Here is a 13,625-nt window from a genome sequence, read left to right as displayed (position 1 = left end):
TTGCAAGTATTCTTACAGTTCTAATCTGTTATCTTAATGTACAAGAGGAGAGATGTATAGCAAGTGTTAAATTTATTTGTCAAGACGGCTTACTCCTCACCAAGTTCTCCAAAATATGCTTATGCTCTCCTGAGTGTATGAGGAGATGGGGGTGTGATGGCTTTTTTTTTTTTTTGAGAGCTAAGGAAAATTGGGTGTCATGTAACTTAAAAAATAAAAATGCTGGTGTTCTAATATATTTGTGTGTAGTTGCTAAAGTACATGCAAATTCACTGTAATGTGAAATTCATCTGTCTGTGGTAGTTAGACTTCATCTGAGATTTTCTTTGAGAGGAATCTGGCCTGTAGCAATATCTCACAGTCATGCGAGCACTTATACAGAAAAAAGTCAGTGTTTTATGACTTGCAGAGCAACAAGATGTTTTTAAGTTGACAGCTTTTGAGTTAAATGTCACTTTTGGAATTTCTTAAATTTAATGTTTACATCTTATATGCAAGCATAGGGACAGACATTTTTATGTATGGATAAAATTGTTCATATATTTTGTGATGCTGTGTTGATTCATTTCTAAGGACAAATATGTATTTGCATTGTGTGGTCCCATAAGAAATAAAAGTGTATTATTCTGATTCGTTTAAAAGCCTTTGTTGTTTTTAGAATATGAGGAAGTCTACTGCCTTTAAACCTGTGTAGAAAAGGTTTAAGTACTTGTTAGATCGCGCTAAAGAGAATTATTTCTGCACTAGAGATTGGGCAAACCCAATTTGTGTTTTACCTCAAAATTGTGAGTCTTCTATTTAGAAAAGAGAAATAAAACACACAGTGCAAGAGTTGCAGAAAAAAATGCATTGGAAAAAGAACTGGCAACTGAGTATCTCAAATGTAGTCTTTTGTTCTGATATAATTTAGTACAGTGAGTTTCATTAGAAATGATATTTTAATACTGTGGAAGTCTACACTGGATCAGTTCTGGGAGCCAAGCTCTGAATGAGGAAAAATCCTAGTGAAACACAGGGAGGATGGGTGATGTAGGAAGATTAGGGAATATCAGTTTTTAAGATAGGTGAGTCAGATAGCTGTTGAGGAAGATTTAGGCTGATCTATCCCAAAGCATGGTGAAAATAAATGAGGTATTTTGCAGGTATTGACTTCTCTGATATGAATGCTTTTTCAGTAGCCTTAATTAAGATAAGATATATATTGGTTTCTTGAGAGTGCTTTCCAGTAATTTCCATTTGTCCACCTTGGAAGTGGCAAGCATGAGATGTTTGTCAAAAGCAGGGGGTAAAGAAACAAATGCTCCCTCTATAAACTTACTGTATTCCTATGTGGGTGGCTGTACTCGAAGTTGTTCTAGGCAGTTGTGTACCAAATGCAGCCTCTGTTTCTTAATTAACTGTTAATGAATGACACTACTATTTGTTTGGCTGCCTGATCCCATGCTACCTTACAGTGGAAGCTGTTAATCTATATGGGACTACCTGAGAGACTGTTCTAATACAGATATCAAATTTGGTGGGTGGAGGTGTATTAGCTTGTTTATTTGAAGTAATTCCTGGGATTGTATATTTTCTTTGGCCTGGCCTGGCACTCAATAGATTTTGCTCTAAGTTCCATCTCTTACTGGTAAGTGATGGTAATAGTTATTTTTTTCTTAGCTTTCAACTTCAGAATTTTGTATGTGCCAGGTTCTAGTATTTTATACATTTAATAGAATGGCTTATTACATCAAAGTGGGTTCTTACATTCTGGAAAAGTTCAAGATGTTATGTGTTCCTCAAAGTTATTTCCTGGAATAAGTTTTCAGAAGTATTTAATATATCTAATATACATAAATAAATGCAAATGTATGTATGTAAGTAAAAGTATGTATTACATTTAATATTCTTCTTGTTTCTTATAGCTTTATTTATTTTATTTATAGCTTCTGGAAAACTGAAAAATGGGTAGAAACCATGATATCTTACAAGTGAACTACTAGTGTCCAGTAATATTGAGGAAGGGGAAGAGTTTTAAACAAGATTTTATGTGGTTTAAGCTCTTCTTGCTACGAAGGATGTAGTGGAAAACTGGTGTTACCAAGAAAGCATCTTCTGTACTAGGTGATGGTTTATTGCAGTGAGGTTTCCTTGAGTGCCAAGCTGTAAGCATTTGACTTAAGGAGAATCCCATTGCATTTGACCTTTCCTCTCTGTTCCTTGTAGAGATAAGAGGTTAAGTGCTGCACTTATTACTTGTAGCAAAGTCTCTTACATTTAGTAGTAAAATGACCTGGTTAGCCTACAAAACTTCTTTTCTCTTCTGTGATCTCTAGTATTGGAAGGATGAAATAAATTCAGATTTGAAGCTCAGAATTCATCCGGCGTTTGAAACTAGCATGTGTAAGAGGCTTACATGAAATATTGAAGCCAGTAAATCCGGTACTCAGATATATTAATACTTGGACTTCAAGCATTTTTTTCTGTAGTTTGACTGCTGAGATTAAGTGCATTTGGTCCATTGTTGTAGCAATTTTAATGTAGGTCAAAGCAGGGCACTAGCTAGAATTGGTTCCCTTAATGAGGAAATGGTACATAAAACTTTTTAAATAGTTATAACTGTAAAATGATAAGTGGGCCATAATTTATGAGCAGTTTCAGGGTTAAAGATAGCTTATTTTCTTTTTTTTTTTTTTTTTTTTTTTCAAGTTTAACTGAAGCAGGTCTTGTTGTGGTCAGTAAACTTTGATCGTACAGGGCAAATTCAGTTGTCAGAGGGTGCAGGCATTCTCATATGTGGAAACTGATGTATGATGTTTTTCTTTTAGATGATGCTCTGGACGATTTAAAATCTCAAAAGAAAAAAATTGTAAGTAAAACTTCAAAAAGCAGTTGTTGTGGTCCACTGAAATGTTTTTGTCTCTACAAGCTCAGCTTGATGAAGATACATAAATGAAAAGCAGAGACAGGCAGAGGAGAAGGGGGAGAAGCTATTAATGTTGCTCTGTTTTCATGTGTTTTCTAGTACTCCTGCCACACAGTAGTACCGGGCTGCTTGTGTATGAGAATAAATTCTCTTCTCGTAGTTTAAATTAAACCTCCTGTTTTGTTGTTTGTTGCTAGGTCTGCTAAGTGATTTAGCAAAAAATGAAAATGTATTCTTTAAATTGCTTATTGCTTTAGGTTTATAAAGCAGTAGATATACTGACTTGAGAACATAGTCCAACTGAATATTTAATAGACACATCATTTAATTTTTTGTTTATAAATAACAAAAATGACTTGCATCTGGATTCACTTTTTCATCAAGTAACAGATTGTTTGTATCTCAAATGCTTCCTTGCTTATTTTTCATTCTCCTCCATCTTATTTTTATACTATGTATTCATTCCATTATCTTTTTTCCTCTTGAAAATGTATACTGTCTTGTATCAGTTCCATTGGTTATCTCCAGCTTGTTTTTGTGAGCTGTGTGGATGAATTAACTGTATGAAACTGGTGTACGTCAGGTCTTTGTATCAGATGGATCAACACTTGATCTTGAAACAAATTTTAGATCGAAAAGCTACTGAGTCTTGGATAACTTGCACTGTATACTGAAAGCTGTTTCATCTCTGGCTAGTCGCTCTGTAAGGAAACTGTGGCTTCATCTCAGGTCTCTCAGGGCAAAACTTAACAAAAACCCAAAAACCTCCAACCAGCCACTGATGAAATCACAAATGAAGTCGCTACCCATGAAACATCCTCCTGAGATTGCAGTATGTTTATGATTTTTTCCAAGTGTTTACCTTGTGCCTTCCGGATTGCTTGCTCTAGTAGCTAAATTAACAGAAAATCTGCAGCAAAGCTACTAAAAAGGTGTCTGTTAAGAGTCTGAAATCATATGGCCTTCACATGGCAAACAGAATTCACTGATCTTCCACTGGGCTGTGTAAGTACATTGTAAATGTAAAAATGGTACGGAAAACTGTAACCTGATTGTCATTGTCCTTTAGTAAAGAGGATTTGCTAATTTATATCTGCTAATCTTTATTTTAAGGGATCTGTTAAATGGAGGTGTCCTTTGGCTGAAGAGGTGATGAAAAGAGTTGGAGAAGCTTAAATTTTGTAGTAATGAAATAAACGAATATGACAGCTATAGTTTTAATCTTATTTTATTAAAACAATAACTGAAGTTAGTTAATCTTTCCAATTTACACATTTACTGAGTTGTTTTGAAGGGAAATTTCTGGAGAAGCTCAATGCAAATCCCAAGAGCCTTTGGAGTCTTGAGTGTAAATCTCTCATTTCATTTAAATAAACGGTTTTCTGTGATCACAATCATCATATTATTGAAAAAATAGTCATGCTGAACTTGTGTGTGGATTCCTTGCCTTTTTTATTTTATTTTAGATGAGATAAAATCAAGTAGATGAGTCAGGAAAAAAAATGGGGAGGTTTCTTTGCTTGGAATTATAGTGAAACATGGTGTAAATGTCCTGACTTTGCATATGCAAATTATATAATGTAAAAAAAAAAAGTTAAAAAAAAAAAAAAAAGTCAAAACAACAGCCCAAGTGCCAACCTGTAATTGTTGAAGACAAACTTCTAAGCAGAACTTTAGCTCTACTATTTTTCAGTCTGAGGGCAATATAGTCTGTGACTATCTGCTGAGCTTGTGGGTGCCTGATTCCTAGCAAGGAAGCAGAGGACTTATTGAAGCCTATTTATCTGGTGTGGTGTTAGTATTTTTCACTCTGAAGATTTTCTTCAAAGTTTGGTCATAGCTTAAGGTATTTAATTAAGCTTGAATCCTACTGTGTTGAAATGAGCTGAAAACAGATGCAGGTAATTACCTAGAATTTGTATTCTAGATAAAAACATTTTAAAATTGAGTTATAACAATTATGTAGTAATGTAATTTTGATAATATTTAGATTTAGTTTTGGTTTTGTATTTCCTTAATCCTATCTGTATCAACAAGTACCTGTAGTGATACTTACTTCGTAGTTAAAGCAATGAAAGCAAGGGGAAAAAAACAACCAACCAACCAGAAAGCATTAATGCGAAGTAATGGGAATGGAGAAGGACAAGATCATAGTTTTTTCCTGTTGGTTTCTAAGTAGCCAATGTATTTGGTAATAGAAATGGTTACTGAGATACTAACATAGTGAGTGGGTAAATTATGTACTTCCTGTTTATTTGTAATGTGGATTGTCTAGGCACTGTGAGCATGCTGCAATAGCTATAGTTTTTCACTTTATTGTAGTTCAACTGCCTGAGTGCTGGAGAAACTTTAAAGACAGTTGGCCTTTTGAGAAGTGTTACAGCACTTGACTTTTCTGGCCTGTGGTCTATCTTTTCCCTGGTAATGCTCCTTAAGTTCCAAAGGGTGCCAACAACAGAATAAGCTCCTCACCTACTAGATGAAAAGCCCTGGTGATTGTGCCATGTGAGCTGCCAAATGGACCCTTTAGCTCTTCTCACAAGACTTCAGACTTTAGTAGCATAATCACATGGATGGTAATGTGGATGAAATATCTGAGATTTTTCATCTTGAAATATCCATTAATATTGTCTGTTGAGACGAAGTACACAGTGTATATAATACTTTGCACAGGGTTGAGTATTGTTTCCTTAGTGGTCTCAAACATGCTGTGGTTCTCTATGGCGCTGTCACGGGGGTAAGAATTGAGTGCGTTAGCTATAATTAAGACAGTACTTCAAGATGCAACTTTTCCCATCATTGATTATAAGGGATACTATGGTTGTGTTTGTGATACTGTGACTGTCTCTTTGGCCTTAGTTCTTCATCAGTTAATGAAGTTGTCAACCCTTAAGCCTGAATGTGTTTAGATGAGCAAGTTCAGAGGGTTAAGCAGATTAAAAGCAAGGGCACAGGACATGTATTAAGCTGCTAGAAGTGGGAATTAACAGAGACTTTACCTGAGTAGCAGTCTTAAAGATGGGATAATTCTTAGCCTGAGAACAGAGTTGCTAAGATAGCATAGTAATTACTGACCATTGCGTGAGCCCAGCTGTGCCTACCCAGCATACGTTAGAGTCCTGCAAATTCACAATAGGAAGCTCAACGTATGATTAAAAATTAAATCTACTGATGAATAACCAAGGTGTTTCTTGTAAATGTGTTGCAGTGTTCATATGAAACGGTTACTATTGTGGCTTAAATTACTTTATTTTCTATTTTAAAGTTACTTTTGTATGTGCTTGCAAATCTTATACTGTATGTTAAAATTAATCTTCAGCCTCGCACAAATGTGGAGAAATACTTCTCCATAGTGAGGTTTGACGTACCAAGTAATTCAGTTTAAGAACTCACGAGGTAGTGTGGTGATTAAGTAGCTTGCAGTGTGCTAATACTTCAAACTTCTATTTGCTAAATCACCCTGACAAGATGCTTAAAATACATTACACATATTACTTTTCAGTGTAGGCAACTGGTGTAGTTTTTGCAGGAGTTCTGTTTGGTTGTGATTTGGAAAGCAAGCCATCCATGCAGTTATCCATAGGAGAGAAAGTGGTACAACCGTGGTGCTTTATTAAGATGTGACTAATTCTGTGAGTTAGTTCGGAAATCCATGATTAGGGTGGTATTAACCTTTATAGAGAATTCATTTGTGATTCTGGTTACTCAGCATTTTAGCTTGATAAACTGGATTTTGTTTTGGTAGGAGGTGAAAAATGTTTTTGTGGGGGGAAAACATTTGAATCTCAGAGAAGGTTATTAGGGAGAAGAGTGGAACTGTAGAGCAATTTGTTGTGTTTTTGAGCCATTGTTCAGCACAAAGCTTTTCTGGGGTCGTTTCAAAGTAGTGAATGATCCAGAAGTCAGTCATTTGATTTGTATTTACAAATGGATTTGTGGTAGTGCAGAAGCAAGTTTCTTCTTCATGCAATCTTATAGTATTCCAAGCTTATGCACACAAGCCATTATGTGCTTATAGTAATTATACTAATTTGCTTAAACAGTAAGCAAAGTTTGATCTCTTCACTACTTTTTTTTATATTGTCAGCCAATATAAATTTAACTGATTTCAGGAAAATATATTCTAGAAGTGAAACCATGGGATTTGTGAGTGTATTTATAAAAATCTCGATCTCTTTTAGGAGTTTTCAAGAAATTTGTAAAAGCTTGATTGCAGATATGAATTCTCACTCAGTTTCTGCTTTGCTGGTTTTATATAGCTGTGTATAAACTTCAAAATATGAAGAATAACTTGTTGAATTATCCCATAATTTGATAACTTGAGAATGACTGTGACATCTGAATCTTGTGACAGGAAAGTGTCAAGTGATGGTGGAGCATTCTGTTCTTTCTTTACCTAGAAGTCATCTAGTCTGAGGTTTTCTCATTTTCCTGTGTTGCTATGAAGACAAATGCATGCATTCTACGGTCATTTATGTAAAGTGACCTGGGGCTCTTCCTTTTGGTTTGGGGACTGGATATTGACACTGATGGTTAGTGCTTCCCCACTTTCCCTTGCTAACATCACCTGGTCATGTGAAGGATTGCCTAATGGTTTGCACTTTATGAGAAATTAATGCTTTGTTTTTCCTATTAGACTCTTAATTCTGATCTTAGTGTGTACTGCGTGGCATTTCTAAGTTAGTGGGTTAACTCCAAAGCCCTGCAGAAATAAAAAATTTAGTGAATTTATTATTATTTTTACTTCCGTATTCGTTCCCTCTTTATTTCAACAGTCTTTAATTAGCAGCTTGTATAGTATTCCTTGCCTTGAACTTCTGGTAATGTGTGTAGGAGAGAGCTGTTAAATGGGTACTGTGTATCTGTTAAATGGAGTGGAATTTATTTATCTTCTGAGGTCTATTTGTGATTCTGAGGTTTCTTTAATGGTAAAAGCAATGCAAGGACTGTATACACAGGCTGAGATGCTAGTTTCTCACTAGTGAAATACTTGCCTAAAAGTCATGTTGATGTGCACCATTTATTATTTTAGCAGTGATAAATGACTTAGAGGGAATGTAATTTTTTGACCACTGACCTTCTCAGTTTTACAGCTTATGCCAACAGCAAATTTAACAAACAAACAAACGACTACTTTTAGCTGAACGTGGCCATTAGTCAGCATATCTAAGAGAAAAGGTCTGCTTAAGATACTGTAAAATGCATTATAATTTCTATGTATATTTGCTATTTGTCATAACTTTAGCTGTTTTAAAGTTAAGCTACTTCTGATGTTGACTGTTAACCACTAAAATGATACTTTACTAGTGATTACTTTTTTAATTAAGCCTATGTATTAGCTATAAAGCCACTTGAGTGCATTGTAAATAAAACACTGTAATAATGAAGTGCTTTAATTACACTCCCTGAAGCATGCATAGTTCTCAGTAAATTTTTTTTATTTAAATTCTTAACGTGTTCCCTTTTTTTTTCTTCTGAAAAGCAGTTTGAATTGCTGTAAAGATGGAGTTCCAGCCTTTAAAGTCATTTGAGCAAATTCTATGGCTGTTCTCTAGTTAGTGAGTTTTCACAGCGTTTGCAGCAAGCTAATTGCTTCTGCTAATAAATAATCTAAAATCGATGCTGACAGCAGTTAATTGGCACAGAGACTTTATTCTGTAAAGCACTTGGCTAACGACCTTCCTTAAATTAATAGCATTAAGTGCTATGAGGAAATAAATCTAAGGAATTGCCTGTCATGTGCTTGTCATGTCTAATAACTTCCAATAATGATGGCTGATAGATTTTTGCACATTCCATTATTGAAGTTGGTGCATGTAATTATTCTCCTCATTATATGTAAACAATTAGCAATATTTGGTGTTTCCTTGCAATAAAGCTGTTAAATACAAGTAGCCCGTTAGAGTTGCTAAACTTTTGGAAGGAAAATCCATTTTATGCACCATACATATACAAATCCATTGTATGCACCAAATCTGTAGTTCTCTGAACATGTTATGTGAGTTACATCTGAACATGACTCATTGAGTAGAGCTTCACAATTTGGTAACTTCTTATATTGGTTGTGAATAGGTGTGTGTGAAGACAATGCTGAAAGAATTCTGTTTTGATATGTGGACCCTTTTGTTTCCAGCTTGAGGAAGTGATGGAGAAGGAAACATACAAGACTGCTAAACTAATTCTTGAAAGGTTTGATCCAGAATCAAATGCAAAGGTAAGAATTTTTATTGATAGTGACTTAATGTAAAAGGTACCATGGAGTTGTACATTCAGATAATGTTATTTATAATTAATTGGCAGGAGGCTGAACTGCCATCTGCTGGAACATCTGCAACCTCAAGACCTGGACAAGGTAATAGCTCTGTAAAATGGCTGCTCTTTAGCAGAGATGCTCATCTTTCATTGCAGTTTCCACTTTTGGAAGTCTCTCTGTAATAAAATTTGTAGATTGATTGACCTTTATTTAGGGTTAATAGACTGTTTATTATACTATGCCTGTGGATGTTCCTTATTTTTTCATAGAGTAGATCTGTTAGTAAATACTGATGCTCTTCTAGGCAATGTTAGCATCAACATTACACAGTGATGCATTAAAATCAAGTTCTTGTGTCACATGCTTGTTTCATATGAATACTAAATGGCTGTGAAATCTAATACTGTGTTCCTTGACTTAATTTTCCAGTTATGCTACATTATCTGTTTAGTCAGATATTTCATAGTGCAGCACTGAAATTACTTTTCTATGGCAGATAGGTTGATTTCTCAAAGCTAGTGCAGAAGTGGTGTTAGGTAATAAAAATGGATTTCACTAGTTTGTCACAAACAAAATATACTTGTATTTTTCTTAAAGTTGAGTGTAACATGCTGTACTTGTACTGTATTAACAGTAGCATTTTCAGTCTAAAGGCCACCTGGTATAGTGTTAATGAAGGTGGCTTGCTCACTTGTTTTGAGACAGTCTAAAGAGTTTTTTGCTGTTTTAACCAACTCAGACCTGTGGGGGTTCATACCCAAAATAAACTGCAGAATCTAATGTACATAATTTCCTATGGAAGAAACACTGCTCTGGAACATATGTTAAAACTCTTAAGTTTTGTCTAATTCTTGAATAAGGGATTTGAAATAGACAAGCCTGTATTTTTTTCATTTTTCATTCTTGAAATGCTGTTTTTGTAGGTGCACAGCGCTTGTATTTGTGCTGTTTGGCTTTATTTTCTGAAATGAGGAGACCTGTTTTCTCAATAGTCCATTTTTTGTATATGCAGTAATTCATTAATTCAATTTTTAGATATCAAAAGTGTTAGCTTATTGTTTTTCACGCTAAATATCTGCCCCAAAGAAATACAGTGCATGGAACAGTACCTAACTTAACTTACTACAACTTACTAAATGGTGCCTTATTGTGGTTATGGTATAACTTACTGTATATGACATACAACATAGTTAGTAATTTGAAATTCACAAAATAGCTGATAAGTTAACATCTATACTTCCTTAGACTTCTATTGTCTCAGTTTGGAGACAAGCCGGTCAGGGAGCAGAACTCATTATCTTAAGCACTGGATAGATAATGACCAGTCAGATTGGACTTAAAGTTGTATGCAGCAGTTGGTGGGAGGTTAGTTGGTATATGGTTAACTTGCAAGTTGAAATAGAAACTCACACATCTAACAAATTATTTAGTTCAAAGATTTTTATCATTCAGCTTCACATAGTAGTTAACTCTCAGAAAACCACTGGTGATAGAACTAGAGGGAATGGCTTCAAGCTGTGCCAGGGGAGATTTATATCTAAATAGTACTTTTCTGAAAGAGTGGTTGAGTGCTGGAATGGCTGCCCAGGGGGTTGGTGGAGTCACCGACCCTGGAGGTGTTCAAGGAGCGTTTGGATTTTGTGTTGAGGGATGTGGTTTAGTGAGTACTATTGGTGATAGGTAGTTGGTTGGGCTGGATGATCTTGTAGGTCTTTCCCAACCTTGGTGTTTCTGTGATTTCTGAGAGTTTGAACTTATCACAGGGAAGAAATGAGACCCTGCATTGATCATTCAGCAGCTTCATCGTGTGCTGCTTAGCTCTTTTCAAAGTTTTTGTGATTTTTGATGCACTTGTTAATTAATACAATTCATCTCTTAAAATTACAATTAGTCTTGATGTTTGCTATTAGAAAATCCTGGTAATTCAGAAGGAGGGGAATTTGAAAACTGAAGTGTGATTTTTATGTATTCAGTGCTTTGAGGGGTGGAGTTAGTGAATGTTCAGAACTCTGTCCTTATGAAGAAAATAGAGTAAGTAAGTGGGGAAAAAAAAACACAGTAATATCCTGTTGTTACCTGTTCCCTTCAATGTGCTGATACAGCTGTTAGCAGTGCTCTGTAATTGAGATCGCTGCATGACCTGAATTTAAAAACAGTGCAATAACAGATGGTTGCAAGTTGTGGGTTGGGTACAGACACCAAGGATAAAGAAATTCTTGGTTCATCTTTGCCACTAAAGCCAACAAGTTTGTGAACTATGTCTTGACTGGCATTGTGCTGTAGATATTTTAAAAACAGTGTACACAAATCAAGTTTTGAAGTGAAGGAGAAATAAAATACTTTTTCTCTTAAAAGTGAAAGATACAGCTGTCTCACCAGTAGCAATATCTCTATAAACCTGCAAGAAATCATACTGAACCATCAGTTGGGAATAGCCATTTTAATCTATCTGCTTATGTATGAGTATTGTTCAGTGCCAGTAACTGAGGGGTCAACACACCTGAATTGAGGGAACTTAGCACACCTGAAGGATAAAAGGCCCATTTTCAAGTTACTTGTCTGTCTTCTTACAGATAATTTACAGATGGAAAGTATTCATTTATGGGGGGGGGGGGGGGGAGGAGGTGAAGAAACCTTTGAAAACTGCAGAACTTAATTCAAACTACTTCAGCAGTTCTATATATTGTTAGAACAGAGACAAAATGAACACTTTCTTCAGTTAACTCGTGGGACTTTCATTATGGAAACCTGAAAGTTTACAAGAGGTTCATAATTAACATGCAATATATTATTTATAGATGACTTATACTTTTTGGGCAGAATTTTACAAGCTGCAAATGAGTAAATGAAGAGAGTAGTTATTCTAGTGCGGGTTAATTTGAAATGTTGCTAGTAAAATCTCTCACAAAAATCTCTCAGTGTTGGTGAGATGTTTATCGTAGATAAATTCTCAATGAAATTCAATTTCTGACACAGGATTAGTTTTAAAAGTAGGAACATGTTACCAAGGAGACGTTTAAGGAATTTCTGCAACCTCACCAATTTATCCTGTTATGCAGATCTAGAACAGTTTAAATGAGGGGACACGTACTTGCTAACACCAACTTCAAAGCATACAGAATCTTCGTACTTGTTGGGTGATCTAAACTGCAAGATGAAGTGTCAGTTAATGCAGCAATGTGCATGATAACGTAGAAGGGGAAGCTAATAATGTGTTCTGCTTAGTAGGAAACTGAGCTAGGTAGATTTTTTTTTTTTTTTAATAAGACTGGTTGCAGTCTTCTGACTGTGGATGATGATATTTTCTTCCTTTTGGTGTACACTAATGCTATATATATACGTGTGTGTGTGTGTATATATATATATATATATATATATATATATATATATATATGCACAGATTAGTAGGCCAGAACATAGCCTACATGTTGCAGTTTCATAGCACTAGGTGTTGGCAGTTGACCCAACTGAACTTTTGTTTGACCTGATGCTCCAGTGATAGCAACTCTTCCTTGGCTAGTGTAAGCTCGTGTTACATGCTCACCACCCCCCATAGCACATACAAAAGCTTAGTGTGGTACAGAGGTTGCTCCTTCAGACTTCAGCACACCCATCTCCCCCTGGCCATCCAGTTGCTAATGAGTTTACTAACTACTTGCTAGGAGCTGACACTCCAGCCTGCCAGAAACTCAGCAGTCTCTCCAATCTTGAAACTCAGGGAGATGAATTGAACGTCCAAACCAAATGTTAAATGCCTTATTTTATTTTTTGAAGATAAGCAAGTTCAGTTAAAATATTGTGGGTGCTGGGGACTAGCTTTGGAAGCATTTGGTTAGTGTCTGGTGTAGCCATTTTGGGAGTACAGTTTTTAGATTAAGCCATCATATACTAACAGTGTTAATGTCTGGAGTCCTGAAGTGAGGGTTAATTTCAATTTAATTATTTACAGTAGAGTATTTCAAATGTTCTTTGGAGGTAACATGATATAGATAGGATGAGAAATAGTTCAGTGGTTGCTATTCCTGGTCACTGATCCTGCCTTGCTTTGGTGAACAAACTTGTATATAAACGTAATAGAACTTCAAAATGTCGTGACTCGATTAAAATATCTAAACCATAATATATTACTGGGATGATATTCCTTTTTTTGTTAATGAGAGCTTTGTCTTGGTGGAAGAGAAGCTGAAGAAACATATAAAAATGTTCTTAGAAATAATAGTAACTCAGTGGTCACAGATTGAGATCAAAGTAAAAGTATGTGAATGATGTAGTAGAGTCTTTTCCTGCTTTGTGACGATCCAAACATGTGGCTTGTTGGTACATTTATTGAAAAGAGGGAACAGAACTGTATTACCTATTGAAGATTAGCAGTGTAATATTTTGTTATCATTCTAGACTTTTAATTTATACAATCTGAAATTATCTAATCTGAAAGTTTCTTAATAGTGCTGGATACTTAACCTGGAT

General features: G+C 35.3%; 1 protein-coding gene across 3 annotated transcripts in view; it reads left to right on the top strand.

The window, feature by feature from the left end:
- The window catches only part of LNPK (lunapark, ER junction formation factor), a 39,100-nt gene that overhangs the window by 10,143 nt on the left and 15,332 nt on the right, over window positions 1-13,625 (top strand). For all 3 annotated transcript variants that reach the window (XM_042874675.1, XM_042874673.1, XM_042874674.1), the window contains exons 6-8: window positions 2,808-2,848; window positions 9,039-9,119; window positions 9,206-9,257. In XM_042874675.1, coding sequence (XP_042730609.1) covers window positions 2,808-2,848; window positions 9,039-9,119; window positions 9,206-9,257 — 174 coding nt within the window. The remainder of the gene's footprint in view (window positions 1-2,807; window positions 2,849-9,038; window positions 9,120-9,205; window positions 9,258-13,625) is intronic.

This window comes from Lagopus leucura, unplaced genomic scaffold (assembly GCF_019238085.1).
Source record: "Lagopus leucura isolate 7727_CA_CO unplaced genomic scaffold, USGS_WTPT01 Super-Scaffold_100012, whole genome shotgun sequence".
Classification (NCBI taxonomy): Eukaryota; Metazoa; Chordata; class Aves; order Galliformes; family Phasianidae; genus Lagopus; species Lagopus leucura.
The sequence above is the reverse complement of the archived record's forward strand: the minus strand, read 5'-3'. Positions and strand labels throughout refer to the sequence as shown.